General features: G+C 43.0%; 3 protein-coding genes across 10 annotated transcripts in view; 1 reads left to right on the top strand and 2 right to left on the bottom strand.

The window, feature by feature from the left end:
• The window catches only part of NUP188 (nucleoporin 188), a 47,442-nt gene extending 46,879 nt beyond the window's left edge, over positions 1–563 (bottom strand). For all 4 annotated transcript variants that reach the window (XM_084650385.1, XM_084650387.1, XM_084650386.1 and 1 more), the window contains exon 1: positions 515–563. In XM_084650385.1, coding sequence (XP_084506511.1) covers positions 515–540 — 26 coding nt within the window. In that variant the 5' untranslated portion in view covers positions 541–563. The remainder of the gene's footprint in view (positions 1–514) is intronic.
• Positions 564–617: 54 nt separating this feature from the next.
• On the top strand, positions 618–9,753 carry DOLK (dolichol kinase). The gene is made up of 2 exons (XM_084650391.1): positions 618–682; positions 7,877–9,753. The coding sequence occupies exon 2, from the start codon at positions 7,974–7,976 to the stop codon at positions 9,561–9,563; it is 1,590 nt and encodes a 529-aa protein (XP_084506517.1). The 5' UTR covers positions 618–682; positions 7,877–7,973; the 3' UTR covers positions 9,564–9,753.
• Positions 9,754–9,780: 27 nt separating this feature from the next.
• On the bottom strand, positions 9,781–25,845 carry PHYHD1 (phytanoyl-CoA dioxygenase domain containing 1). 5 transcript variants are annotated; one of them, XM_084650399.1, is made up of 12 exons: positions 25,699–25,843; positions 24,363–24,521; positions 23,663–23,738; positions 23,418–23,465; positions 20,455–20,510; positions 20,224–20,286; positions 20,105–20,126; positions 19,120–19,248; positions 16,685–16,801; positions 16,177–16,303; positions 14,977–15,058; positions 9,781–9,914 (listed from the first exon to the last, which is right to left on the bottom strand). In XM_084650399.1, the coding sequence occupies exons 1-11, from the start codon at positions 25,828–25,830 to the stop codon at positions 15,013–15,015; spliced, it is 975 nt and encodes a 324-aa protein (XP_084506525.1). In that variant the 5' UTR covers positions 25,831–25,843; the 3' UTR covers positions 9,781–9,914; positions 14,977–15,012. The 5 variants fall into 5 exon arrangements, with proteins under 5 accessions (XP_084506525.1, XP_084506524.1, XP_084506523.1 ...); XM_084650398.1 differs by having other exon boundaries at positions 9,818–9,946; XM_084650397.1 differs by lacking the exon at positions 9,781–9,914 and having other exon boundaries at positions 14,273–15,058.
• Positions 25,846–27,832: the final 1,987 nt, after the last annotated feature.

Raw genomic sequence — 27,832 nt, 5'->3', positions numbered from 1 at the left:
CATTCAATCAGCGACCCCAACTTCTTAGAAAGGGCCGGCAAATGACCCTATCCGCTGCCTGGGGCTTGTGTGCAGGGGCCCTGGGTGCGTTTGCAGCAGCGGGTGAGCTCTGCTCCAGGGCAGGATTCGCCCCAGGTGAGAGGCGGTCACTGGAGTGGGAGGGGACTCTCGGAAGAGATGAGAGCTCTGTGGAAGTGGCTGCTAGAGCGGGTAACGGGGAGAGGCCTCTCCTGAGAAGGGCAGCTTGGGGGAGCAGTTGAAAGGGGTCAGGATGGGGGGCAGGTCACGGGGAGGAGCCTCTCGGATGGGCTGGGGGTCACGGGGAAGAGCCTCTTTTGGGGGGAAAAGACCAGACCGGTGCCCTGGGGAGGGAGCAGGATCTGCTCCTGCTCCCTCTCCCCCCAACCCCACCCCGGTTGCCGTTTAATTACGAGCTCCCCGGCCCGGCCCGGCCCCCATCCCCGGTGTGTGCGGGGAGTGGGGAGTTCCCTCAGTGGCACCCGCGTTCCCCTACCTCGCGCACAGCCCGCCGGCCGCCATCTTCGCTCCCCTCTCACGTGACCCGTTACCCGGCGCACCAGCCTGGCGCCTGCATCACGTGACGGGGACCCGCCCTTCCCTCGCCCCCAGGGTCCCCCATCATGTGACAGACACAGACAGCAAGATGGCGGCGTCCAGTGAGGTGAGTTTGTGAGGGAGCTGCCATAGACGGGTGGAGGGGCGGCGGGGTGTATGGTGACAACTCCAACAAGCGTCCCCTATAGGGGCCAAGGGAAATGTAGCGTGGGGGTGGTTATAGGGGGTCTTGCTGTACGCGAATGTGCAGGACCCGAGATGGCTGCTATAGAGTCGTATAGGTGCAAAGGCTCAGGGTAGCGTAGGGCTAGTGTGGAGCTAGATAGGGGCTAGGTGCGCTGCGGGGCTCCGTGGGGGGGTGTGAGGGTAAGAGGAGTGCTCTGAGGGGGAGCGTGTCCGCTACAGGGGCAGGTTGGGGGTGTTGTGTTATACATGGGGCCCCGTGTGGGGTGTGGGGGTGAACAAGAGACGTATAGCGGGGAGGTGAGCCTGTTACGGTGCAAGCTCCTGAAGGGGTGGGGGTCGCTTTATCTATCCTGCACCGGGTCTTCTTCCTGACCAGTAGTTTGCTACTCACTTGGATTTTAATTCGGGTGAGCAGCTCGAGTTCAACCCCAAACTCCCCTGTAGGCTTGAACTCGATCCGCTTACCCCAGCGAAAATCTGAGCTGCTGTGCCTTCGCTTACTATTTTAACCGGAGGTAGTTAGCGAACCTGAGTAAAGAACACCCCTCTTTTTGCGGGGAAGACATACCCCTAGTGAAGCCCTATATAAACCAGTGAGAAAAGACACATTATGGACTTTCCAACAGATGGGAAAGCTGAGTCTTGGGAGCTCAGTGATTTAATATAGTGATACTTTGTTTTATACCAGGTGGCTGCACCTTCCAGGTGGACTGGATTATTTTTTATGCCATTAGTCGCTTCATTGAACACATAAATACACTTCTGTTTTCCATAGTGTCTTCAGTATAGTTAACCCAAAATACCATAGTGGGAGTTGAATAACAAAGTAGAAAGTGGAGAAAGAAATTAAGTAGTATATCTAAGAATGAAATTATGTTTTCTATTTTAGCTGATGTGTGAAGTGAGATGAATATCAGAGATGGAGAGAGAGAAATTAAATCTGCTCTAGCTGTCAGGAACTGTAAAGAAGTCATGCAACTAAATGAAAGAAAAGGAGGCTTGTACTAACTGAAACAAATATAAAGAGGCAGGACCCATGAGGCAAATAGGGACAAGTCCATGGAGGGCTTTAAAACAAAAAGTAGATCCTGAAATGAACAAAGAACATGTGAAGATGTTTGAATATGAGAATAACATGGTCTGTTCTGTATGTAAGCAAGTGGGACACTCCAGTCCCCCACCCCAGCATGCTGGAGTTTGAAGAGCTCATATTTGGAGAGATCATAGAGAGGGGAATAATGATAAAATAGCCCTCATTACACGTCTACAGGCGTGTAGTTTTCAAATTATGTTGTAGCTGCATTAAAACAGCAGACATATGTAAATTCATACTTGGGATTTCAGCCTTCTCAAGGTGCTTACACCATCAGAACTGGTTACTTGCCCATTTGGGTGCGGTAGTTAGGTGTTGTTGCTGTAGGGGCTGGAGCTCAATGTCCATGTTGGCCAATAACTGTTCCTCTGCCTCTGGTTTGCATATAGGGTTTTCCCTGCCCTTTCCCACTGACAGGTCCTTGCCCTGTTTTCTATATCTAGAAACAGACTGCTCCAAGCCAGTATTGGCCCTGTGTGAGGGAGAATTGTCACAGATTACTTCTCCTAACCTCAATCAACTATATGAAATTAATTTTCCTCCCATTGTTTCAAAACTGAAAAATGATTTGTTGGATTGGGAAAAATACATTTAGTTTAGCTTGGCTGTATAGCAACAATAAAAACGTATTGGTTGCCAAAAATTAAATTCATATTTCAGCCGGTCAATATACATTCCAAAAACCTCTAGAGGAAACTCAAACAAGGATTATTAAATTTATAATACTAAGAACAAATAAAACTCTGCATAAACCCATTCCTAAAAGGGGATTGTCGGTCATCGTCATCATCACCACTCCCATAACTGCATTGGTCGTTGGGGCACCATCACTGATGAGCAATCAACCAATTGTCTCCACCCATGATGACTGTGTGTCAGTGCTTGAGTCTCCGTAAAGTTCATTCCTGCCCACTCTTTTATGTTGTCAATCCATCTCTTCTTCTGTCTACCTCTTCTCTTCTCCTGTCCTGTCCCATGGAGGATGATCTTGGATAGGCCAGATGACCTTGTTACATGGCCATACCACTTCAGCTTGCGCTTCTTCACAGTTGTCAGGAGGTCTTCATATGACACAGCACGTTGGGTGATGATGTTGCGGACCTCTTCATTAGTGACGTGGTCAAAGTAGGAGATGCCCAGGATTTTACGGAAGTAAATCCATCTCTACTACCTGTATTTTCCGTTCAGGTTCTGCCATAAGGGTCCATGTCTTGCATGCATACAGAAAAATGGAGATGACCAGTGCATGCAGCAGTTTCAGTCTGGATTCCAGGGAGATGTTCTTGTTCCTCCAAATTGGCTTTAGCTTTGCCACTATTGCTGTTGTTTGCAAAGTTCTTGCCAGAATTTCTGCCTTTGATCTTTCATCAGTAATGATTGCCCCAAATACTTGAACTGTTTCCCTGTCTCCAGCTCTTGTCCACTGACAGTGATATGTGAGCTGATCCCATCATGTTTGTTTGGCATCAGCTTGGTTTTCTGTGCACTGATTTCCATGCCATATTTTGTGATGGTTTCATCTAATCGTTTCACAAGGTTGGCAAGTTCATCGTAGCTATCTTCCAGGCCGTCAATGTCATCAGCAAACTGAAGTTTTGAGATTGTTCGCCCCCTAGTCCTGACTGTGCATACTTGATCTTCTAGGGCATCATTCATTATGTGCTCCAAGTAGATGTTGAACGGTGTGGGCGAAAGAAGGCAGCCTTGCTGGGCTCCAGCAGTGGTGCGAAACCACTCTCCTATTGTGCCATTGATGAGAACTGCACTGTTGGCCTTGTCTTACAGTTGTTTAATGGTAATAATAAGCTTATACTGTACTGTACATTGTACTTCTTTGTGGTTACCCAGAGAACTTCGTGCCATACTCTGTCAAATGCCTTCTTGAAGTCAACAAAGATGCGGTAGATGTCCTGCTGACGTAGTAAGTACTTCTCAAATAGAACACAAAGATTGAAGATCTGTTCTGTGGTGGTACTTCTAGCAGGAAAGCCAGCCTCTTCTTCAACGATGATATTCTTCACTTGTGGTTTTAATCTGTTCAATATGACTTTCAACATCACTTTGCTGGGATGGCTCATTAAGCTTATGGTCCAGTAATTCTGACAAAATTGCAGGTTGCCTTTCTTTGGCAGAGCGATGATTAGTGACTGTGTCCATGTGGAAGGCCACTCACCGGTCTGCCAGTTCTTGTTGCAGATCTTGCTGAGTACATCTATTACTATTTCTCCTCTGAATTTCATCAGTTCGGCTGGGATGTTGTCAATACCTGTAGCCTTTTTGTTCTTGAGTGATTTCACAGCTGTCACCACTTCTTCATGCAGTATTGGAAAGTCATCCTCCTCTGTTGAATCTGGGCAGTCTAGGACACTAGGATCTCCATTTGTCTGTTGGTTGTATAGATCAGAGCAGTAATTTGTCCACCTATTGATGATATCCTTTTCTTCTGTAAGACTGTTCCCTTCTTTGTCTTGAATTGCGTTAGCTTTGGTCCATTTCCTTCGGCAGATCTCTTACAATCTGGAAGGATTCTTTGCTATTTTTATTATTGATACACTTTTCAATTTTAGGCCACCTTCATTCCTTCCTTAATATTTCTGCCAATCGCTCTGTATTTATCAGCTCCCTCGGTGCTGTTCTTGTCTCTCTTATGTTCCCTTCTAATGTCACACATTTGTAGTATTTCATTTGTGACCCAAGGTTTTGTCTTCTTATGGTGTTTTCCAAGGATGCCCATTCCTGCTTCATTCATTACAGCATTGAAATTGTTGGTCATTGATTATCAGTACCAAATGTAATAAAATATTATTGGATGGCTCAATTAAGATCACTTTCAGCCTGGTACCCTGGTGACACCCATAAATACTAGATGAAAATCAGATGGAAAAACAGGATTGTAAATTGTTTTTTTTTTGTTACCTAAAAGATTTAAATGAACACAAAAGAAACAATCCAAATGTCATAATTACACCTCACATATAGAATTTGATACAGAAAAGAAGTAGCTCCTTTCCCCTCCCTGCTTAAACTCATCAGAAGCAATCTAGAGTTTCAACAGAGGATATCTAATCCAATGTATAATGTATGGGAGCTGACCCTTGGTCAGCTATTCCATAATGATAAAAATATGGAAATTAATACTATCAAAGAACTCAAGAGGAATATTAATATATCAGTTTGACTTATTTGCAGCCATTATAGCATATCCCATGCATGAAGCCCATTTTAGGAAACTCTTAAGGAGGGAGAAACATGAATTACAGGAAAAGGCTACTTTAAAGGGCCTGATCTCCACATGGTATAGCAAAATGTTACTGATGGATCTACAAGATAAGGCTACCTTTACGGAAAAATGGGAAAAGGATCTAAAAACAGATATTCCTTTGGAACAGTAGAAATAGAAAAGCAAAAACTTCAACTACTTTCCACTAAGGAAAACTATTACAAAATATTTTTTTCAATGGTACCTCACTCCATTTAAGCTCAAGAAAAAATATATATATACACACATAAAAGCCAAATGCTGGAGAGAATGTGAAGGTGTAGGAACCTTTCTGCATAGATGGTGGGAATGCCCTAAAATAATGGTATTTTGGAGGAAAGTAGCATATAGAATTTGCAAAATAACTAAAGTTAGGCTACCCACAGAACCTATAGTGATTCTATTAGGTTACAGTCCAAAAAAGGCCATTGAGTCAGGAAAGGCCCTACTGAGAACACATTTGCTACTAGCAGCCAAATGCATGATAGCTAGTTCCTGAAAAAGGACAGATCTCCTAACACTAGTGACATGGAGAAATAAAGTACTGGAAATCCTTTCACTGCCAAAAAATGACAGACAGCCTTATATAAGTAGATTTTTATAATCTGTGGTTACCATGTTTGAAATCTGAACAGACTTAAACACAGAGAAAGATATTAGCCAAACACAAAGGGTCTTTTAAAGGTAACAACTGCAGGTTATGAATAAGATTTGTTAATGCTTGGATGAAAAATTCATGTATGTTAATAATGACAATAAAAAGTGTTGGGTTTTTTTAATAATGGCACAGATCTGTTCAGAAGAGACTGACTAGCTAAGGCTGTGAAATGGGCAGGGAAGGCTTCAAAGGGTTCCATTTCAGCAACTGGGAAACAGGATCTGGAGAGGGAAAGAGGCTGAGGCAAAGTGTAGGGAGAGGATGAGCTGGATAGGAGCAAATGCCTCAGCTCAGAATTGTAATGATGCGTAAACCACTCCTTAAGCATCTAAATGTAAATTTACTCAGACTGAGTTGGGAGAATATGCATGAACTGTATCTCCAGAACATTTTCTAAAGTAAAATAGAACACTGTGGCCAGTTTTCAGGCTGAGTCTGAGCTATGTTTTTAGGGTACATGCAAGATGTCCCTCTGTAACAAATGTGGCCCAGCAGTTCTTCTCTTTTAGAAACAAACAAAATTTATTAAGCAGCTTAATACAAAGGTACAGTGGACACTATGTAGTCCCTTTGTAGACAGAAATATGTTGTATTTGGTCCCTAGCTACCACTAGAACTGCCAAGATCAACCAAGTTCCAAAAAACAGTGGAATCTGTCCAGTTTAGACCGATGTGACCACTTATTTTTCTTTATGACTTTGATATCTTCTCCTGCACTCATATAATGAAAGCGTTATTGCTTATTTGAGAAAACAAACAGTGAGGTAAAAAAGGTGGTGCAATAAGTAAAGCAGTCAGTCATAAAACTAATAGCAGATGGAAGGAGAGAGACTCTGAGACAAAGGCAGACAGATGTACATTAAGATGAGTGGAAGTTTGCACCATAGTCTGGAGTATTTAATGTCTTGTTCCATCACAGAGGCTTTTTTCTCCAAGTTTTGAGTTTTCTCCATTTGTTTAGAATCTTTTGCTAATACTTATAACTGAATAGAAAGTATCAGCTTGGATAGAAGTTCCAAGTTATTTAGTACTACTAAAGAGCTTTAATTAACCAGGGGAGAAAGGCCAGATGGGTTAAAATGCTGGAGAATTGCTATTTTAAAGGGACACTAGATTTGTCACATTTATGTCTGAATAATTTTACTTACCAAAATTAGAAATAACCCCTAAGATTACTATAACTTGAAAGATTTTGGAGAAAGAACATACTATCTCTCTTCAGTTTGTTTATATTATATATATGACTGTGCTTTGTGTAGCATTAGTTTTCCCTTTTACACAGCAACACTGGGGAGAAAATATTTTTAAAAATAGGACAATGTGACTCTAAATCCTCAGAAAATCAGAAGAAAGGAGTTGGAGGCAAGGGGAAGACCTGAAGTGACCTTTAACTTTTTGTTTTTTAATTGACCAATTTTCAAGTTGACAGTGTCAATTCCTTTTAACATCATTTTGCTTCTGATTTGTTTGTTTTGTGTTTCAGTTAATTTGAACTGTGGGTTGTTGTTTTTTTAAATTATTATTGGTATGTTTTAAAAGATCAAATGTTGCTTGTAGTAGAAACAGTATTGTCAGTTCTATCAATAACATGATTGCCTATGTAAGATGCACATTTTCATCTCTTCTTTAATATTTATTTTATATAGCACCATGGCATGTGGGTGCATTAATTTCACTTAATTCTGTAACAAACTCATCACCAAGCTCTTCTGTCTTTATCTAACTTACAGAGATGTCCAAGTGCCCTTTCCAATGCAGTTCTTGTGAGTGCTGCTACTTAGTATTTGCATACACTCCTTGCAGAATATAAAGCATTCCCTTCTATACTTTTAGGAGAGAGAGGAAAAAACTGGCACTGCAAAGAAGTATTTAGTAATTGCATGTGAATAAAAATACTGTGAGATTTGGCTATGGCATTGCAAGCTGAGTTTTCTGATTCTTGAAAGCAGTAGAAAATGCTGGTTGACTTATTTCCATCTTGATTTTATTTTTCTCATGACAGGAATCAAAGCTTTCAACTGAGCTTCAGAAAATAAATAATGAGGAGGAGGCCTCAGGTGTTCAAGTAGTTGCTTTAATTTTATTATTTTGTTTATCTTTATAGGCGTTGCAGTAGGATGAAAGTGAACTTTTACTAATGGACCAAGGACTGTATTGAAAATTTTGGAATCTGACAGTAGTAAAGATTCTGAAATCACAGGATGCCGCTGACCGGAACCATGTTAAACAAACCAGTGCTTTTGGAATCCCTGATTGTGTTCATCATTGTGTTGTGTGTGCACACGGTAGTTTGGGACCGGTATTCCTGGTGTGCTATTGCTCTTGCTGTTCAGGCTTTTTATGTCCAATTTAAATGGGACCGTCTACTCCAACTGGGTGGGGCCGTATTCCAATTTCGGACGACAGCTAACAGTGGCCTCCTACCAGCTAGTATGGTCATCCCACTCCTGGGGATTGTGATGAAGGAGCGATGCAAGGCTGCCGGCATTGTGTACTTTGAACGTTTTGGCATAGTTGTGGCCTCCACAGGCATGGTGGTAGCCCTCTTCCTATCTGTAATAGCAGTTGGCATCACAAGGCCTGTGCCAACTAACACCTGCATACTTTCAGGCATTGCTGGCAGTATAATCCTCTATACCATGAAGTATTCTTTAACTGTTTCTGAAGTGATAGAGGTTCTGGAAGTGCTGCTTATTTTTGTCTACCTCAGTATGATCTTGCTTTACCTATTACCTCGATGTTTTACTCCTGGGGAGGCATTACTAGTCCTTGGGAGTATAAGTTTCATCCTCAAACAGCTCATTAAACGCTCACTGAACGTGATAGAGGGCAAAGGGAATCCTGCAGACTTCGTCCTTCTAGTGGCAGTGGCTGGGGTGGTCCTTCTTGGGATTTTCTTCACTGCTCTATTCTTCTTCATGGATTCAGGAACCTGGACATCCTCCATGTTTTTCCACATGATGACAGCAGTGCTGGGACTGGGGGTCCTTATGCCTTGGCTTTACCATCTGATCCAAAGGAATCCCTTGCTCTGGCTGCTCCAGTTTCTGGTTCAGACACAGACAAGAGTTTACCTCCTTGTGTACTGGACCCTGTTGGCTGCCTCTGCGTGCATGGTGGTTCTTTACCAGAATTCCAAGAGATCATCTGAATCTAAAAAGCACCAAGCTTCAACCATAACCAGAAAATATTTCCACTTCATTGTGGTGGCTACTTACATCCCTGGGCTAATTTATGACCACCAGCTTCTCTACATTGCTGCAGTGCTGTGTCTCGTAGTCTTTGTCCTTTTAGAGTACATACGATACTTCAGGATCAAGCCATTTGGCCAAACACTCAGGCACTTGCTCACTCTCTTTTTGGATGAACGAGATAGTGGACCTCTGATCTTGACTCACATTTACCTACTTGTTGGGATGTCCCTTCCAGTGTGGTTGTTCCCCAGGCCTTGTGCTCCGAAAGGTACCCTGTCTGGGGCAGGAGCATTGGTTCCCTACTCCGGGGTACTGGCAGTAGGGGTGGGAGACACAATAGCCTCAATTTTTGGCAGTACAATAGGAGAAATCAAATGGCCTGGGACAAAGAAGACGTTTGAAGGGACAATGACTGCCATCTTTGCTCAGATCATTGCTGTGGCTCTTATTCTGATATTTGATGGCAGAGTGAATCTGAACACCAGCTATGCCTGGATTTTGGGGTCCATCAGCTTAGTTTCCCTTTTGGAAGCCTACACTACCCAAATAGACAATCTGCTCTTACCTCTCTACCTCCAGATACTGCTCATGGCTTAGAGACTTTGCCAGGAACAGAGACTTCCTTTCTAGCTAGGGGTGGTAATGAGCCATGCATCCTTGCTGAGAGCTCAATAGAGCCAGTTTGGTACGAAATGCTATATTTGGTATAGGGGGTAGAACAGCTACTTTCAGAAAGGAAATTGTTCTTCAACTCTTAATTGACAATAAAAGTAAAGGCTTCTGTTTGTTTTTTGTTTGTTATTTAATAGCTAAAGCAGCACTAACTGTTGCATCCTCTCAGAGGAGTAACAGGAAACCATCCACGTGATACTGTGATTCGTGTAGCTGGTGATGCTGAATTAGATGTACGGTCATAGTGATTTTATTTCCAGGTCTCTTCTGGATGCACTGAAGCAGAAAGGGTGGGAAAGGTGAGTTCACTAGAAGGGAAGAGATGGGGTCATTAAAACTTCTAAGGTAGCAAAACCAGGAAAATATAAATAGTCATGGTTCACCAGTTGTATGTAGTGGTGTTGTAGCCATATTGGTCCCAGGATGTTAGTGAGACAAGGTGGGTGAGGTAATATTTATTGGACCAGCTTCTGTTGGTGAGAGAGACAAGCTTTCGAGCTACACAGAGCTCTTCTCCTGGTGACCTCAAGAAGAGCTCCATGTAGCTCCAAAGCTTGTCTCTCTCACCAACAGAAGTTGGTCCAATAAATATTACCTCACCCACCTTGTCTCTCTGTTCACCAGCACAGGCTCCTACAAAGCTTGTGCACTGTATTGGCTTGCCACCGGGTTGAGTCCTGGTATCTTGTATTATTGCACATGTGAATTCTGCCTCTTTCAATAAAAGCATGCTGTTGCAGTGAGGGTGTGCACCACCTGCAGCATAGGATCAAGTTGTATGAAGACTGCCACGTCATCTCTCATTTCCTGTTGCAAAATTAGAAGACCTCTGTCAACTAGAGTGAAAACAGCACTAATGCTTATTCTGTTTAAAGTAATTTCAAATACAGAGAATCTCAAACTTAGTTTATTGGAGGAGCATGGATAGATAGGCTTGCAGGGTGAAAACAATAGCCTTTGTGGCTAAAATTTTGATTTGCTTGCCAGTTCTCTGGAATAAACCAAGTTCTACCTTTTTCATGCTCTTGATCTCTTGAAATTAATTGAACAAAACTTGCTTTAGATGTGAGGTTTTTTTATTAAAAAAAAAACTACATTAAAAAATTAATCTCCATTGAAAAGAGTCCCATTTCCAGACACAATTTAAAGAGAGGTTAGGTTAAAACTCATTTAAAATCCTTTCTTGCATTACTACTAACAGATTATTAAAACAAAGTATTTTAACAATCCAATGTGCTTCTCTGCTACTCATACAATTTGATTTAGTTCTTGCATTTCTTTCAGCTTGAACAAAGAAAATCACTAAAGTCAGTTTCACAGCTGTTTATAGTAAGTAATGTTCTGGTTTTCATATATGCACTAGTACAAGCTGCAGTGTTTGGTCTGTAAATCATTAGGGGGGAGAGGGGGGACATTTAAATCCAGACAAATGGTTTTCATTAAAAATCATCCATGAAAGCATTTCTATTAAAATGTAAAACTACCTGCTGCTGCCCCTTTAATTAGGATCATAACACAGTACACCTGAAACAATTCACTGTTTATAGTCAAAAAACCTTTCCATTTCTGTATATTTAATCCTTTGAAACATTTTTACTTCTAGGAATCCTCTCTCATTAGCATGCAACACTTCCATTAGGACCAGATTAAGCTGATTTATATCCTGCCTCTTCCACCCTCCCATAGAGTACCTGGTAGGGTGTTTGCTTGCAAGAATTCTTGTCCAGGGAAGTTGATTCTGGTCCCTACTACAGTATCTTTATGGCATTTCTGCTGTGTAAAGGGGCCACACCAGTTCCCTGGGGTAGAATCCCAGCCATAGGGCAACATGGGGCAAACTAGGCAGCTTAGCACCATCCTGTGTGGCCCCAAGTTTGGGACTGGGAGTGTGTAGACGTTAGCAGAAGGATTGCCCAGAGAGCACTGTGTGCTCTGGTTATTCTCTGCTGCAGAGTCAGACCACCTCCAATCATGCTGGGATGCACTGGCCCCTGGAACAACTCAGAGAATATCACATTTGCCCACCCTCCTCCAACCCCCTGGGCCTTCTCTTTCTGGACCATGCCTCCTGAGACACACAGCACAGAATCTCTCCTAGGACTTTAAGAACGGTCAGAAAATGACTGTGATTAACAGAGCAATAGGCTGTGAGGCACTGCTCCAAGGAAACAGCCCTGGAGAGATGGATGGTGCAAGAGTACAGTGACCCTTAGGAACAGTGAATCCAACATGCTGCACAGCTTAGTAATTCTCATGTTCCACCTGTGAGACAGAGTAGGACATTCTTTCTACATCTGTCTTCAAATCACATTGAGCAGAGCACAGAAGGGAAAGGAGAGAGGAACCAACTTTCTTAGCAGGAAAATGCTACTTTAAAAAAAAAGTTAATTAGAAAGGTGGGGTCTTTTTCCCACAATAACTAAGAAAAAGCCTTAGCTATCACCCGTCTGGTGTTCTGCACTTGGTAACAAAGCATTCAGGTGAAGGTTGATATAGCACCAAAGCCATAAAACGAAGCACCAGAACTGAAGGTTACTCTGTCCCCTGGTTATTGACATCAAAACAAGTTCTGAAAAAGGTAGGAAAGATCAGACTCTTGTTTCTAATAGAAGCCTTGGTGAATCTGAGCAAAATTACCACTGTTATCCCTACCCAGCATACTTATTCCTGCTACTGCAGTGATTTCAGATGCATCAAAAAATCCTGTTTGACCTACAGAACCTTTTTTAGCTGCTCAGTTTAAAACTGGCACTCTTGTTCCACCCAGCAAAGTCCCAGCCATTACTTAAGAGCCGCTTTTACCATAAATAAACTCAAGAATTTAATCTATTTCTTCGTTGCAACTAGTGTTTGAGACAAATACCAGAGGCAGGCATCATGCTTAGAAAAAGTAATGTAGCAATAAGGCTTGGAGCCGTGTTGCAGAAATCCATTTCTAACCTACTTTAATCTGATACAGAGCCTGAGACAAGAGGATGTCTTGGGTCATTCAGTCCATTCCACCTGCAACAATGCAAGATCATCTGCACAATTTTGTTTTCATCTAGTTTATGAACACCATTGAGGGTGTCTGTTCTGTTGGCAGATTATTCTATTCAAGTGACCTCTTAGAAACTGTCTAAAGTTCTTCTGTGTATTTTCCCAAGTGTATTAAGTATCAGTCCAGAGATATATGTATTTTGCATAGGGACCCCATATAGTCAGGTACAGCTGTCTCTCTTTTTTTTTTAAGGTAGATGGCTTTCACCAACTGGAAATGATAATGCTATTTAAAATAAGCAAACCATCTAGTTTTCATTTAAGATAAAGGCTTAACATTAATTTCTATAGATGACTTTAAAACTTTTAAACCAAGTTGAAATGCTGAAGATACTGCTGGGCTCTATGCATTAATTTTAGCAATAAAACCCTTGGTGTTAAGGGTTTAAACTGATCCATAATACATGCTCTTGCAATTTCTCTGAACACAAAATTCACCCATGGAGACTAATTATTAATAAAATTTACTACTGCTACTCAATCTTTTTTCCTGTTTTTGTTATATTTGCATATATGTTTCTAGAGCTCGTGCTGCCTACATAATCCCATTTATAATGTTACCACCACAGTTTTATCCACCTTCCAATCCCTCCTTCCTCTAGTCTGCATGTTGCTTCTATTGTCTCAATGTTTGATAGCTCAGCTTTAAAATAGAAAACTGATATTATGCATTCAAAGGATAATAAATAGGAGGGAATATTGTTTAGAGGGTAGAGCATGAGAATCAGGACTCCGGGGGTTTTGTTCCCAAGCCTGCTGTGTGATCTGGGGTAAGTCACTGAGAGCTAAATAGCAAAGCCCTGGTTCATGTTAGTGAGCACTTACTCAAGTAATTGGGACTTCTCCCACGAGTAAGGGCTCCACAATCAGACCTACTCCCACTTTGTACCTCAATTTACCCATTTGTAAAAATAGGATAATACCTCCAAGGGGTGTTGTAAAGATTCATTGTTTAATGTCTAAAGCATTCAGATCTGTGGTGGGAAAGTACTAGATAAGTGTGAAATATTATTGGTCCTTGTCACAGTGAATTCGATAACTATGAACTAAATTACTTGAGCATCCCTGTAATGAGCTGGGAAGTTGGCTTTTGTGTGTATGTCAATTATATAATATACTGGCGACGTGAAAATTTATGAAGCATATTTCCAGTCTTATGTATGGGTACTTCAAAGAGTAGCTGTTCTCTCTGTATATATTTAAAAAAAAAATACGTAACTGCATCCTTCGTTATTTGTTATAAAATATATGCCACCACAACTGAAACTGTGAAGAAAAGTCCTGTCTCTCTTCATAGATTTGCTGAAAAAAGCTAAAGTTTGACTATTCAGTGATAGTACTAGAAGGGTACGTAGGAACATAAAATGGACTCTGTCACTTTGTTTAAATGAGTTTGTTTAGAATATTCAGATTGATGTAATGCAGCCCATATATGATACTTCCTAGAAGGGTGACATTGTTATGTGCTCTTTGCTAGCATCTATTCTGCATGCTGTGAGTTAAAAGCATAATCACTGTATGTCTTTACCTTTATGTGTTGTGGTCTAACACTTTTTGGAGGTTTCAGGGACTGTCATCTTCAAACAACAGAGAAATGATGTTTGTATTTTTATTCTTGATATTCCCACATCTCATTAACTTCAATATGCATCAAAAGTTACTCAGTTCTCCTTGAAAATGTATGGAGTAAAGGTTTACAAGTCTAGGGATTGTGTTATCTCCTCACATACCACTCACCAGTAACTCTTACTGAGCATTTTAAAAAGAAAAATAAGAAATTTAGGCTCCCTGCTTTGGTCTCCCCATTCTAGACCATTCTTTTAATCTATTGCTATTGCAGCAGGGTAGGTTTTAACTTTTTTGTGGTACAACAAAACCCCTCTACATAACCTCCAAAAGACTCTGTACACCTGAGGGTAATACAACAGAGATGGAATAAACATAATAGAAATTTTTCCTGGCTTGGGTTGTACAAGGGGAAAATACTGAGATTTTGAGTATCCTGAAAAGGAGGTGCCTATCAGCTGGTCCCAGAGTTGAGGCACAGTGGCTTCTTAATAGTCAGTTCATATGACTAAAGAGATTTCCCCATCAAAAGTGGTTTTTAGGTGACTGTTCCCACTATGAGTAGTGTACACGTAGCAGAGATGCTCTGAGTAAGGCCAGCGCTGGATGGGTATGGGTGAAGATTCTTCTGTCATGCACACAGGCTGAAGCTACTCCTTCTGCGCTGAGGACAAATGAATATTGGGAGATGAGAGCAGGGGGTGGCTGAGGAAGATGAATGGAATCTACTTACTAATCAACCGTTTGACTCCAATGGCCAACGTTAGTTTCAGTTGTAGAGAGGTGGAAAAGGCAGTTCAGGAGTTGGCTGAAGCCTGACAAGAGAAGAGAAAACACTTAAGTAAAAACAGAATTCCAGAATCAGCCTCAGGTCTACCTGACACAGAATCAGTTCTAGCTTGAGTACCACTGATGCAGAAATAAAGGCTTCCCATTAGAACTGTTCAACAGGCACTTCGTCAGATCCAATTCAGTATGTCCAGTCCCTTGCTAGACGAGGAAACTCTACAAAACTCTTAACGTCCCTAAGCAGAGATTCACATCTTGGTTTTCCATCTGCATTCATCACCTTTTACTCTAAGAAGTCATTACCTCTTTCCCCAGTGTGTTTAATTACTTTCTTCTAATCTAACTCTGTACCCAGAAGGTGCTTCAGACATAGGTTGCATACTTCTGTAAGGAGAATGGGTTTTGTGATCAAAACACAGGACCAGAATCTGGATTCTATTCCCAGCTATGCTACAGATATCATGTATGACCCTGAGTAAGTCATTTCACCTCTGTCAGATGTATGCATTTTAATGCTTTCATCAGTATACTTGTTATGAAAGCTTCAGTTTAGGCTGGGAGGATCATATTCTTCATTGTTTATGCTACTTTCTTAAAAGGGATTGTTCTCCCATGCTGGCCTCCAAGAGATCCTTGCCTGTCGTTCTGCAACTCTATTACTGAGGGAAGACTTGCACAAAGAGAGAGTCTCTGCATGTGGCAGGAATCAAGCTGATCCTGTTCTGTGGCAGTGGGGAATTCCACAGTCACTAGGGATATTAGTATTTATCCTCCCTGAAGGGGTGTTATGAGCTTAATGAATGGTTGTAAGGCTCTCTGCTGCACCTTTGCTGGAGGACCTTAGAGCACTGTTATAACATGGCTAGCAGAAAAACAATCCTTGGCTACACGGGCCAGGGAAATTGTCCTGGGAAACTGCTACTGACACTGGTGTTCCAAGGTGCAGCTAGCACAGTTCTGAGCCATGTAGAGGGAACCTAGTTGTGTGTATCACCCTGTAGGTGTAACACAAAAATGGGGTGATAAGAGCTGGGGTTGTTGAGTGAAAAAAAGCTTCTAAAATGGTTACAGCTTTAAAAAGCCTCCAGTTTCCAGCAGGTTTTTTTTTTTTTTTTTTTTTGGCTACTGAAGGATCTCTATATACCAGTTCTCTTTGCTCCAGGTGGTGTCTTTGGCCTCCATCAGATGGAAAGTGTACACATGGCGGGACCACTCTGAGCTGTTCAACTCACTCTTGTGGACAACTTCTCCATGGATAAGAATGAGGCCACCTGTTTGAAATAAACACACATCTGTCTTTCCTTTTGAATGTCTCCTTCCTCTGTGCCATACAAGAGGAGCTGTTGCTGTCTTTGAAAGGTTTGTCATGATAACGAAACAAAAGTCAGACTTGGGAATACAGCCCATTGATTCCTATGGTAAGAATCTGTTTGGGAAGACTCCAGGAATATATCGTACTGTTGCTTTGGTTCTACGAGATCCATTTCTTTCATTGTGGACTCTTCACATTACCCTTTGGCAGCAGCTGGGGCATCAGGCCTGCATTGGCAATACATCATTGCATTCCCTCTGGGCCTGTGGTTTAAAACTGAATGTGTGTCACTGCATCTATCTCTCTTGAATTTTCACTGGTTCTACAGATGAATCTTTACCTTTGCGGATGGGCACAGGAATAAACTGGCTATCTTGATAAGTCTGCTCAGAGCCGATGAAATGTGTGCATGGTAAGGTGCCCGGCGGGGCTCGGACCATTCTACGTGTGATGCCATCTGCAATTCCACAGTAGACAAAACTTTTTTTAAAAAAACTTAATAAATCATTTGACCTGACAATAAATAAACCCCTGTTAAGATTCAATTTTAGACTATTTAATCCATCAAATAACAAAAGCTTGATCAAGTTTAATAATCAAAGATTAATTAGCACAATACAAACAGGAAAGAGTTAATACTTTACCAGTCTAGAAATCATGCTTTGCAGAAAGGACATCTCGGCTCTGTTCCAAAGCATTAACTCACTTCTCCTTATATTTATACCCCATTTGTCATGCACAGGAAACTCTCTAAATGCCTTTATTTCATGATGAACCCTACTTTTCCTTTCCTATGCATTTTGCACCTACTGTCCAAGGTTCTTGGGCACCTGTACCTAATTAGTTTAACAATCTTGCATCAATTATAATAGTTGCTTATTACTTTAACAAAGCTCAGCATAATATTATTTTGTGCTCAATAATCTCTACATACGCCAAGAATAAAAGCTTACACGCAGCTTTTTATATATATTTTAGTACAGAGCTTTCTGGGAGGGCTTGTTCAGTTAGCAGATCCTATAAAATGTGTAATATCAACTAAATACTGTTAGCTACCAATACTTTCTGGTTAACCTCTGCAATCATAGCCTCTGCACTGACTGGAAAACTTAATCCCCTCATTACATTATATATACCCTCCATCGTTTCACTAATGAAAATTCTTTCCTTGCTCATTTTCTCTTTTTATTGGAAAAAGATTAAGGTTATCTGGCAGTACAGAAACTAACACTGCTGTCTTTTGTCTGCGTTCTCATCTGTGCCCTGGCACGTTAACAAGTGTTACCCTTATCTGCAACAACATGCAGTGCTTTCTGAGCAGAGTCCTCCACTTAAGCAAAACGCATCTTTGGCACCACTCTCCTTTCTGTAACAGTACAGATGTTTAACTGCAGCTCCAGAGCCTTATGCTGAGTTTAGGCACAAATTGTGATTACAACAAAGTGCAAAGCTTGATGATTTCTCAGGGAAGAATGTCGTTTGCTTGATTTTTTTTTTTAATTTATGTATTTTTAAGAGAGACCTGAGGATTGTACCTGTTTTAAGGCACATTAAAATTTGAGATGAAATGGATTAACCGTGCCCCTGGAGCTAATTAGTTCCCATGTTAGACATATACTAAGTGTAAAACGTGCACCAATAGTTAGAAGCCCGTGACAACTTCCATCTGTCGAGAAAGAGAGGATACACAGATCTTATTTTGATTTGGCCTCATCTATGTGTTGCCATAGTCCACTGGTCACTCTCTGATCTCTTGTATGCTATCCAATTCATTCTTGTTTTCAATGTTTGCGTTTGTTTTGTATGTTTGCTGAATTTTAGACCAGTGTTGGGGGGGTAAGTGCAAGGTTTTTATTCTTCCTCCCCTTACACAGAGCAAGCTGCGGTAGCAATATTCTTAGTCTTGACCCAGGACAACAGAAAAGGTTAATGGGTATATATCCTGAAGGGATCTGTGTTTACAGCTGGGAGGTGGGTGATGGGGGTGTCAATATAAATAATTTAGTGCAGCAGCAAAGTTTTATTAAAGAAACAAAAATGAGCAAAGTGGTTTCACTGTGCTTATCCCTAACCTGGGGGAACCTGGAGAAACTGCTCCTTCCAGCCCAGGTCAGGGTGGAGAAGCATTTTCAAGGCTGCTGTAGGAAGCTCTAGAATGAAGTAAGGGTCTGTAGCACTGCAAAGAAGACACTCTTTGGAAGGATCAAAGAGTAGTTGTGAAGGGCTCAAATCTTGTTGAACAAGGAAGGGTCAGATACTTGCTGAAGGAATTTACTCAGTAATACTAAATTGAAAGGATTTCAGGAACACCAGCAGTGGATCCTAATATTGCAAGGTCTGGATTTAATAAGTAAAAATTTAATAAGATTGTGGGTACCACTGTCTCTGTACTTTAAGCAGATTGTATGGGTATAGTATAGCATTAAACTTGGGCACTTGGTGTCGGAGTCAGAAATAATGTAAAGCTTTTATTTCCAGGAATGTTTTTTGGATTTAAATCACAGATCCTTGGTCTAGTGCCCAGCAGCAAAGGAAATGAGTCATTTGAGCCAGCCTGCTAAAAGTGGGATTAAGCATTTGGCCCCTGAAAGTACAAAAGGAATGATGTTGCTTTAAACAAAGGTTCCCCGAACCATGGCGGTGGCTCCACTAGCTGGATGTGGCCACATAACCACTGAATGATTCAGAGGACGCAGTGCAGTCTGTGCTACTTTCCACCCGTAACCAGGAGACAAGGGTGCATTTCAGTGTATGGCAGAATAATATGAATCTTACTGGTGTGAGAGCCAGGGATGAACCAGAGACAGCTGTTCTCCTGTGTGGCATTCTCCAGAGCTATCCAGAGGCCCAGAACCTTGGCCAGCGGCTCTGTGTACAGAAACGTGGCATCCTGGTGGGGTCTCACTGAAACCAATAGACACCTGGTTACCTTACATTTTAAAGACTGTTGAATTAAGAGTAATTGAAGGTCTATGGGGCTTTCCTTTCTCTGCCCTCTTGTGACTGCCATATGAATCCTGCTAGAAGTGACAACAGGGAGTATGCACGCTCCTGACAGCGCTGGCTTCCATTTCAACCAAGTCAAAGAGATGCAGAAGTTCACTGGCTGCATGCCTGCTACCACCACCAGCCCCCATAGACAGACAGACACCATCACTTGCAGAATCTCACCGCTGTAGAGGTGGGGGTGGGTGAGTATATCTATTGATAGTGTGCAGAGAGAGACTGATACTGTCCCCTTCCCAATAAGTTCTCAGCTCATGTCCCATTTATTCTAAGGGCAGTACTGCAAGGATAACTTATTCCAAGTCACATTTGAGGCTTATGGGAATTACTTTCAGTTTACAGCAATCCCTGAAAGACAAGGAAACTTGACATACAGTTAGGAAATTCCCCCGATCACTTGTCCTTTCCCATCTGCCTGACATCTTACTTCTTTGGAAATCTCAAGTGTGTTGCGAGAGTCGCCCCCACTGCAATCATAACACATGGGAGTGGGTCACCCTTCAACCTGGTGAGGATATAAGTTAGCCTTTTGCCTGCCCATACAGAAACAGAAAGGAACCCTGGGTGAGATTTTCACACCCCATTCCCAGTAATTTCTAACAGGAACTGGGCATCCAAACCTTTAGGCAGCTTTGAAAAATCTCACTGAATGACTAGTTTATGCCACTCTCCTGTTACTTGAATTCCCTTCCTCCAAACCTTGGTATCTGTACATAATATCTGCAGCCTAGTACAGACGTAGTATGAATTTTACCTTCACCACCAATGCCAGGTTGCTGGAAGAGGACAAAAAGAGAGAAGAGGAGAATGTTAAACTGGAAAATATGAAAATGGCTTCTTTCATGAGTAAATAGGAGATTGGGGTTACTGTACCTTGAAGATATACATGCTCTGGACAACTACTGGTTTCTCAAGGCCCAGTTTTCTTCCCAACTCCTGTGGAACATCCCAAAGTTAGAACACTGCAGTTCTCTGCTCAGTATTTAGCGAATGCTTGCTGAGAATTTTTATAAATCCTTTCATGGGGAGGGGGCTCATCATACAGTTTTTAAACTAAACTATCACATAGTTGAGTTCTTTCAAGTGACTCAAGCTACTACTCACCTGCACTTTGGAGGAGTGAGTGATTTGCTTGAAGATGGGATCGTAAGCATGCAAAGCTGAGGGAAAGAAGTTGTCGCTTAGTGAAAATCCTAGAACTCCTTTCCAGAAGGGACCCTTTAAACTCTGAGGAAGCACAATGATGGGTATTACATTCTGAAGGGGAAGACTGCAGTCTGTCAGGCTCAAACTGCATCCCTCTCAGGAATCAGTTTATGTGCACAGTGCCCATCATCATGTCTGCCCTGTTCCTTTTGCTAAAATGTCTGGGTTAGACAAATTCCTTTTGTTTCAAGCTTTTTATATGGATTGTAAATTAGGCAAAATGTTTCATCAGATGGAGATAACACATAAGTGCTGTTGACATTTGCAAATCATATAATGAATTTCTTTAGAGGACACCAGAGATATACGGTAATCAGTCTCCTTTACAACAAACTGCGGCTATATGAAAATAAAGGTCTATGACCAAAAAATAACTTGGAAGAGATTTCTGGGGTATGTTCTGAAGGAAAACTAAATAGATTATACAGAGCTCCAGATACTAAGAGCTTAGATATTAGAATGGGGAGCACTATACACAACCCTAAGATAGATAAATACTACTAAGGGGTCGCACAATTTGTTGCTTCTATAGGCTGAACTCAGTGCATGCTCCAGGCATCTCGCCATTCTATCTGCAAGCTCCTTGTGTGATGCTCTCCCGTCCCCTTCTATTTCAGGCCTTCCCTGCAACACCCCTCCAATCTACCTCCTGTCAGGGTTTCTGGGTGGCCTCCATTTCCCTCCTTCTCCCATACCAGGGTCCTCCATTCTCCCCTCATGTCATCAGTTATTTTTGCAATCCCAGTCCCACTTACACCATGCCAGTGGCTCTGTGCGCTCCAATTCCCACCTTCCCCTCCATGCCAGGGTCCCCCAGTCTCCCACACCAGGGGCTGTATGGCCCCCACTCCTCTTCCCACCAATGGCAGTGGTTGTGAGCCCTCTATCTCCCCTTCCTTCCATACAAGGGTCCCCCCATTTTCCCTCCAGCAGGGGTTCTGTGAGCCCCTTATACCAGGATCCCCCATTATTCCTCCTATGCCAGGCACTGCATTCTTGCTCCCCTTTCCCTCTACACACCATTACTATTTGTCTGGGAGAGAAGTCTGTCAGGTTGTCACCATGTTGAACTATAGGGAGAATGGGCACAGTGACAGATGAAACAGACTTGTTATGGCAGAAGGCATTAGTGGGTGCCAACAATCCATTGTTTGATCTATAGACCATAACAGAAGTGCTTGAAGTTGTAATTATGCTAAAGAGATGGAAGGGGCTCCATGTATGCATTTTCCCCCTTTCAGTTTTCCAATTGTCCTCCAAATGAGTAGAGTTCTGGCAGTGGAAGCCTAGAACGTTCCTGGAAACTTTGGAATTGATCAGTTGTTGCATTCAAAAGTTCTCCCATTACAGACAGACAGAAATGCCACCAAGTTGAGCATTGAGCCTCACAAGCTCCGTCAATTATTTGAATGTGTCCTTCAGAGTATTACAGTTCTTAGAATTTGAATAAAGCATGATGAGAAAACTCTGCATAGATGAAACATGGGGCATCAAATTTTTATCATATGTAAAATTAAGAACTGGGAGCACAAATTCGGTGCTCTTTGAATGCCTTAACTTGCCCTAGCATTTTTAACCTGGAAGCAAATGCTTTGGATTCAGGTTCACTCTTAAAGATGATAGAATTTGCTGTTCAGTCAGCTTACTCAACCCAGCAGAGACTGCTACAGAGCAAGAATGTGGCTAGACAGAAAATAAGTGGATAAATTGCAGAAGAATGGGTCAAAATGAATCCTCCTCTTGGAATTGCTGTTGAGCCTGAGTGAGAAGGATGCTATTTTTGTTTTCCGTTTCCTCTTGAAGGAGCACTTGCACTACAGCAAAGGACAAAGAGAGGGTGGGAAGAATTGTTTTGGTTTTTTTTAGGGACACTGTTTTCCCTATAGAGACTGCAGGACTGTGATATCAGATACTGGATTTTCAAGTTTTAATGGAGAAAGATCTGGGCAGGGTGCCTGCGTTTGTGAGATAAAAATGCTGAACCCCATTATGTTTTCTCTGGGTATTGTTTGAAAACAAAAGGGATACAGCTAGTTCTTTAGCAGCTGGAAGAGGGGAAATAGGACACATTGGAAACCTGTAAGATTGAGAAACTGCTGGCAATGTCACAGTGAAGAATCCCAGCTTGTTGAGTGCCAGCAGTGTGCTCAGAACAGAGAAGATACAGTCTGTCCTAAGGATCTTAACAACCTAGACTGGACACAAACAAAACAGCTGAAAACAATCTGTTGCATAAGAGATACATAAGTTTGAACTTCAGCCAATATAGGTCAGTGATTCACTTTAAAAACTATAAAAGCCTTGTGGAACAAGTGGCTTTTGAAAAGCGATGTAAGTGGGAAATGAGAGGCCTTTTGGCAAAGGACAGAGAGGTTTCCTAGCATGGGATAACACAGAAGGAAGCACAAATACGAGAGTGGAAGGATTCAAAAGGGGCAAAGGAAGAAGCAAACTGATATGTGGGCAGGGTGAAGCTGAGCAGAGGCTTAGAGTTAAATCTGATTAACTTGAACCTGATTCTGGTGAGGGAAAGAGACAGAGCAAGGTTGCAAAGAAGGGAGGCCACAGTGGGAGGAGAGGAGGATTTTTGCAATAATTTTCAGTGGACTGGGGCATGGCAAAAGCAATAGAACAGAGAGGAGGAGGCTATAGTCAAGGCAAGAGAATTTACATCTACGTGTCTTGTTTTAGTGGTAACAATACCATAGGCAGAGTCCATGTTTAGCTAGAACATTAATGCAGGAGAGCAGTTTCTTTGTAATGTGCTGGCATTATTCACAATAGCCAAGTCTGAAGGAATGCTTAGTTCTGGAAAATACACCTCATATTTTCTCTCCAAAAGCATCACAGCTCATCCATACCGTGGCCAATCTTGTTTATAGATTTCTCCTTTGGAACAAGAAAGTCACCTAAGAAACAAAGTGCTGAATTAAAGAGGATGTAACACAACCAAGAGTAAACAATAGCGCCTAGAATTCCCCTCACTCCCAAATAGTCATTCAGCCACCTTGTCCCTTTAAGAAAGTTCCTGGCTCACTAGCAGATTGTTTACATTTCTTCCCATCCACCCCCAAACCCATTACAGCTGATAGTAGGTAACTTTTACCTTTTTCATCAAAAACTCCTTTCTCAAAGAAGAATCTGATCTTGTCTCCACTGGTTAGAAAATAATCTGCACTGCCCTGTCAGAGACAAGAGAGACCCAGCAATGGTAATATCCTAGAGAGTATATCTCGGTGAACACTTCCAGCAAGGAGCTAGTACTTTCCTGCATCTTCTCCCCATTAAGAGAGCAGGAAGAATAAAGTAGAATAAAGACATTAGTAGTTCACACAGAGGCTTTTCACTGTGCTAAACTTCTTGGGCTCCAGCTTGCCTTTTGCAGACACCCAATATAGGGTGAACAGAAGGGTTTTGGTTTGTGAGAAGTGTTGATTTGACAGCCCTGGAGACTGAGATATTCTTTATCCATGGAACCAGTATAGTATAGATAGTAACAATAGAGACTCTCACACATTCAGCCCTTTTCTGCAGGAACTCTTCATGTTCAGCCTCTGTGACCTATTCCTCTCTTGGCCTTTCCTGAGACCACCAACAAAATGTTGCCCACGGCAGCAGAGAGGGTGGTCATCAGAGGCAAGATTGCAGTTCAGCAGTACCTAGCTCTCAGCCACCTGCTCAGACATGCCTCCTTGCAAGAACAAAACCCTTTTTCCTGAACTGCCTAGTGATACAAACTAGCCCTTTGCTAACCACCTCAGGAGTAATTTGAGATTTAGATTGCCCTTTTTCGCCTCTATCTGTACCTGTGCCTGGAGCTGTTCCTCTTCATCGGTGGAGAACTCTGTACGGCAGTGGGGTGGCACATCCATCTTGGCTATAATCTTGTCTATTTGCTCCCTCATGGCATCACATTCTTCTGTGGTGAAAAACTCTTCCAAAACGAGGAAACCATCTTCACAGAACTAGAAGAGAACACTAGAGTTCAGATGGGGACAGAGTGGCTGGCATTCTGTGGTACACTTAGGAGACAGCAGTTATATTCAATAAAGGTGCACCTCCTGGCTGTCAGTCTTCTTCAGTTTGGTGTAATGCACCTTTTCTTGGGTTTTGCGTCCAGATGCTAGATCAGACTTACATCCATGGAGATCCTCTCTGCTAGTGGAGATGCAGTAGAGCAAGGTGCATTTTTCATACACTGTACTTCGTATCATGGACCTCTTTTAATGCGCATCTAATAATCTGCATTTTTACCTGACCCTCCAATCCCACACAAACCAGCCTCTCTCATTATACAAGTTTTTTACAGATTCATTTTAATAATTTCCTTAATGAGTAATGTTTGTATTCTCACTTTTTTTAAAAGGGAGATTTCTACTGGGAAAAAACAAATAATTCAGTAAGAGATTCACAGACTGCGGTTAGGGAGAAAGTGATTACAACTCCTACATGCAGCAGGCTCCAGGAACCAAATGAAATATGCATTTGTTACTGTCCTCATGGCTTAAAATTCTCTTCCCCAAAGGAGGAAATAAAGTTTGTGTTTAGCAGTTACTTAACCAAAATGAACAACGCAGTTTTGTTCTATTTCAGGATTAGAACAAGAGTACTGAGAGGTTGGAAAAAGTACTTGTTCTAAACTTAACTGAGAATGTGTGCTGATTTCTTATGGTGATTGATCAATCCCTTATGAAATTAAATTAGCTCTCTGGACATTGCAGACTTGAACCGCTGCCCCTTTATTTAAAAAAAAACCCAGCAGGTTATCCTCTGACAGGCAAATTTTAAACTTCAAGAATAAGGCTGATAGTTGAGAGAGAGAGAGAGAGACAGAAGGGTGAAAGAAAAAAAGAACTCTTCAGATAGGAACTCTGCAGGACAAACCACATTTCTGGAGCCACTTCTAGTCCTGATAAAGTGCTCAGACTACTCCATTTTGTATACTGTATTATCTATCACCGATTCCGAAAGCAAAACTTTGCTAAACACAAGTGCTGGTTAACTGGACAGGAATGTGGGTTCGTGAAATCTGTTCCCTTCTCACAAGTACAGCACCATCAGCCTGCATCTCTCTCTCTCTCTCTCTCTCACACCCACCCCCCCCAGCGCTGGATGCAGTACTTCCTTGCTCTCCTCCCTTACCTGTTGGATCTGTTCTTCGGTTACAAACGCCATGGCAGATTCAGACCCAGAATGATGAGATAAGTACGCAGTAACTCCTCCAGAGCCCTGCCCAGCTAACTCCCCCGCTCCCTGTGATCCTTTCAACACCATGTGATAAAGCAGGGGCGGGCAAACTTTTTGGCCTGAGGGCCACATCCGGTTTCTGAAATTGTATGGAGGGCTGGTTAGGGGAGGCCCTGCCTCCCCAAACAGCCAGGCGTGGCCCGGCCCCCGTCCCCTGCTTCTCGCCTCCTGGCCTCCCCCCTGGGACTCCTGCCCTATCCAACCCTCCCTGTCCCTTGACGGCCCCCCCAGGACCCCTGCCTCACCCACTCCTCCCACTCCCTGCCCCCCCATCCAGTCGCTCCTCTCATTCCTGACTGTTCCCCCCCGGGACCCCTGCCCCATCCAACCACCCTTTCTCCCTGTCCCCGGACCCCCCGCGCCCCATCCAACCCCCCCCTTCCTGACTGCCCCCCGGGACCCCTGCCCCCATTCAACCCTTGTATTCCCTGCCCTCTGACCGCCCCGACCCCTATCCATACCCCCAAACTCCCCTGCCCTCTATCCCACCCCCTGCCCCATTACCGCGCTGCCTGGAGCACTGATGGCTGGCGGCGCTACGACCAGAGCACCAGGACAGGCAGCCGCGCCGCCTGGCTAGAGCCAGCCACGCCACCATGCAGCACAGAGCACCGGGTCAGGCCGCGGCTCTGCAGCTGTGCTGACCAGCAAGAGCTCGCAGCGCCACCACCCAGAGCATTGCACCGGTGGCGCAGGGAGCTGAGGCTGCGGGGTTGGGGGACCAGCAGGGGAGGGGCCAGGGGCTAGCCTCCCGGGCCAGGAGCTCAGGGGCCAGGCAGGAGGGTCCCGGGGGCCAGATGTGGCCCATGGGCCATAGTTTGCCCACCTCTGTGATAGAGAATACTTGGGAACCAGATTGCTATCCAAACAATCAGGGATTTCCCTCCCTTCTCCCCTCCACCCCGCTCAGTTCTTTGCCCAGATCTGCTCCTAACTTTCATTGAAATCAATATTTGCTGAGGTGATATAGCCGTGTTAGTCCCAGGATATAAGAGACACGGTGGGTGAAGTAATATCTTTTATTGGTCCAACTTCTGTTGGTGAAAGAGACAAGCTTCTTCAGGCTTGAAGAAGAGCTCTGAGAAAGGCTGTAACAGAGACTTGGTGGGATAACTCACATGACTGGAGTACTGTCATGGATGGATATAAGCTGTTCAGGAAGGGCAGGCAGGGCAGAAAAGGTGGGGGAGTTGCACTGTATGTAAGGGAGCAGTTTGACTGCTCAGAACTCCAGTATGAAACTGCAGAAAAACCTGAGTGTATCTGGATTAAGTTTAGAAGTGTGAGTAACAAGGGTGATGGCGTGGTGGGAGTCTGCTATAGACCACCGGACCAGGGGGATGAGGTGGACGAGGCTTTCTTCCGGCAACTAACGGAAGTTACTAGGTCGCAGGCCCTGGTTCTTATGGGAGTCTTCAATCACCCTGTTATCTGCTGGGAGAGCAATACAGCAGTGCACAGACCATCCAGGAAGTTTTTGGAAAGGGTAGGGGACAATTTCCTGGTGCAAGTGCTGGAGGAACCAGCTAGGGGCAGAGCTCTTCTTGACCTGCTGCTCACAAACTGGGAAGAATTAGTAGGGGAAGCAAAAGTGGATGGGAACCTGGGAGGCAGTGACCATGAGATGATCAAGTTCAGGATCCTGACACAGGGAAGAAAGGAGAGCAGCAGAATACGGACCCTGGACTTCAGAAAAGCAGAATTTGACAACCTCAGGGAGCTGATGGGCAGGATCCCCTGGGAGAATAACATGAGGGGGAAAGGAGTCCAGGAGAACTGGCTGTAGTTTAAAGAATCCTTATTGTGGTTACAGGGACAAACCATCCCGATGTGTAGAAAGAATAGTAAATATGGCAGGTGACCAGCTTGGCTTAACAGTGAAATCCTTGCTGATCTTGAACACAAAAAAGAAGCTTACAAGAAGTGGAAGATTGGACAAATGACCAGGGAAGAGTATAAAAATATTGCTCGGGCATGCAGGAGTGAAATCAGGAAGGCCAAATCACACCTGGAGTTGCAGCTAGCAAGA

This window comes from Lepidochelys olivacea, assembly GCF_965140295.1.
Source record: "Lepidochelys olivacea isolate rLepOli2 genome assembly, chromosome: 16".
Lineage (NCBI taxonomy): Eukaryota > Metazoa > Chordata > Testudines > Cheloniidae > Lepidochelys > Lepidochelys olivacea.
Note: the sequence above shows the minus strand (reverse complement) of the source record. Positions and strands in the feature narration are given on the sequence as shown.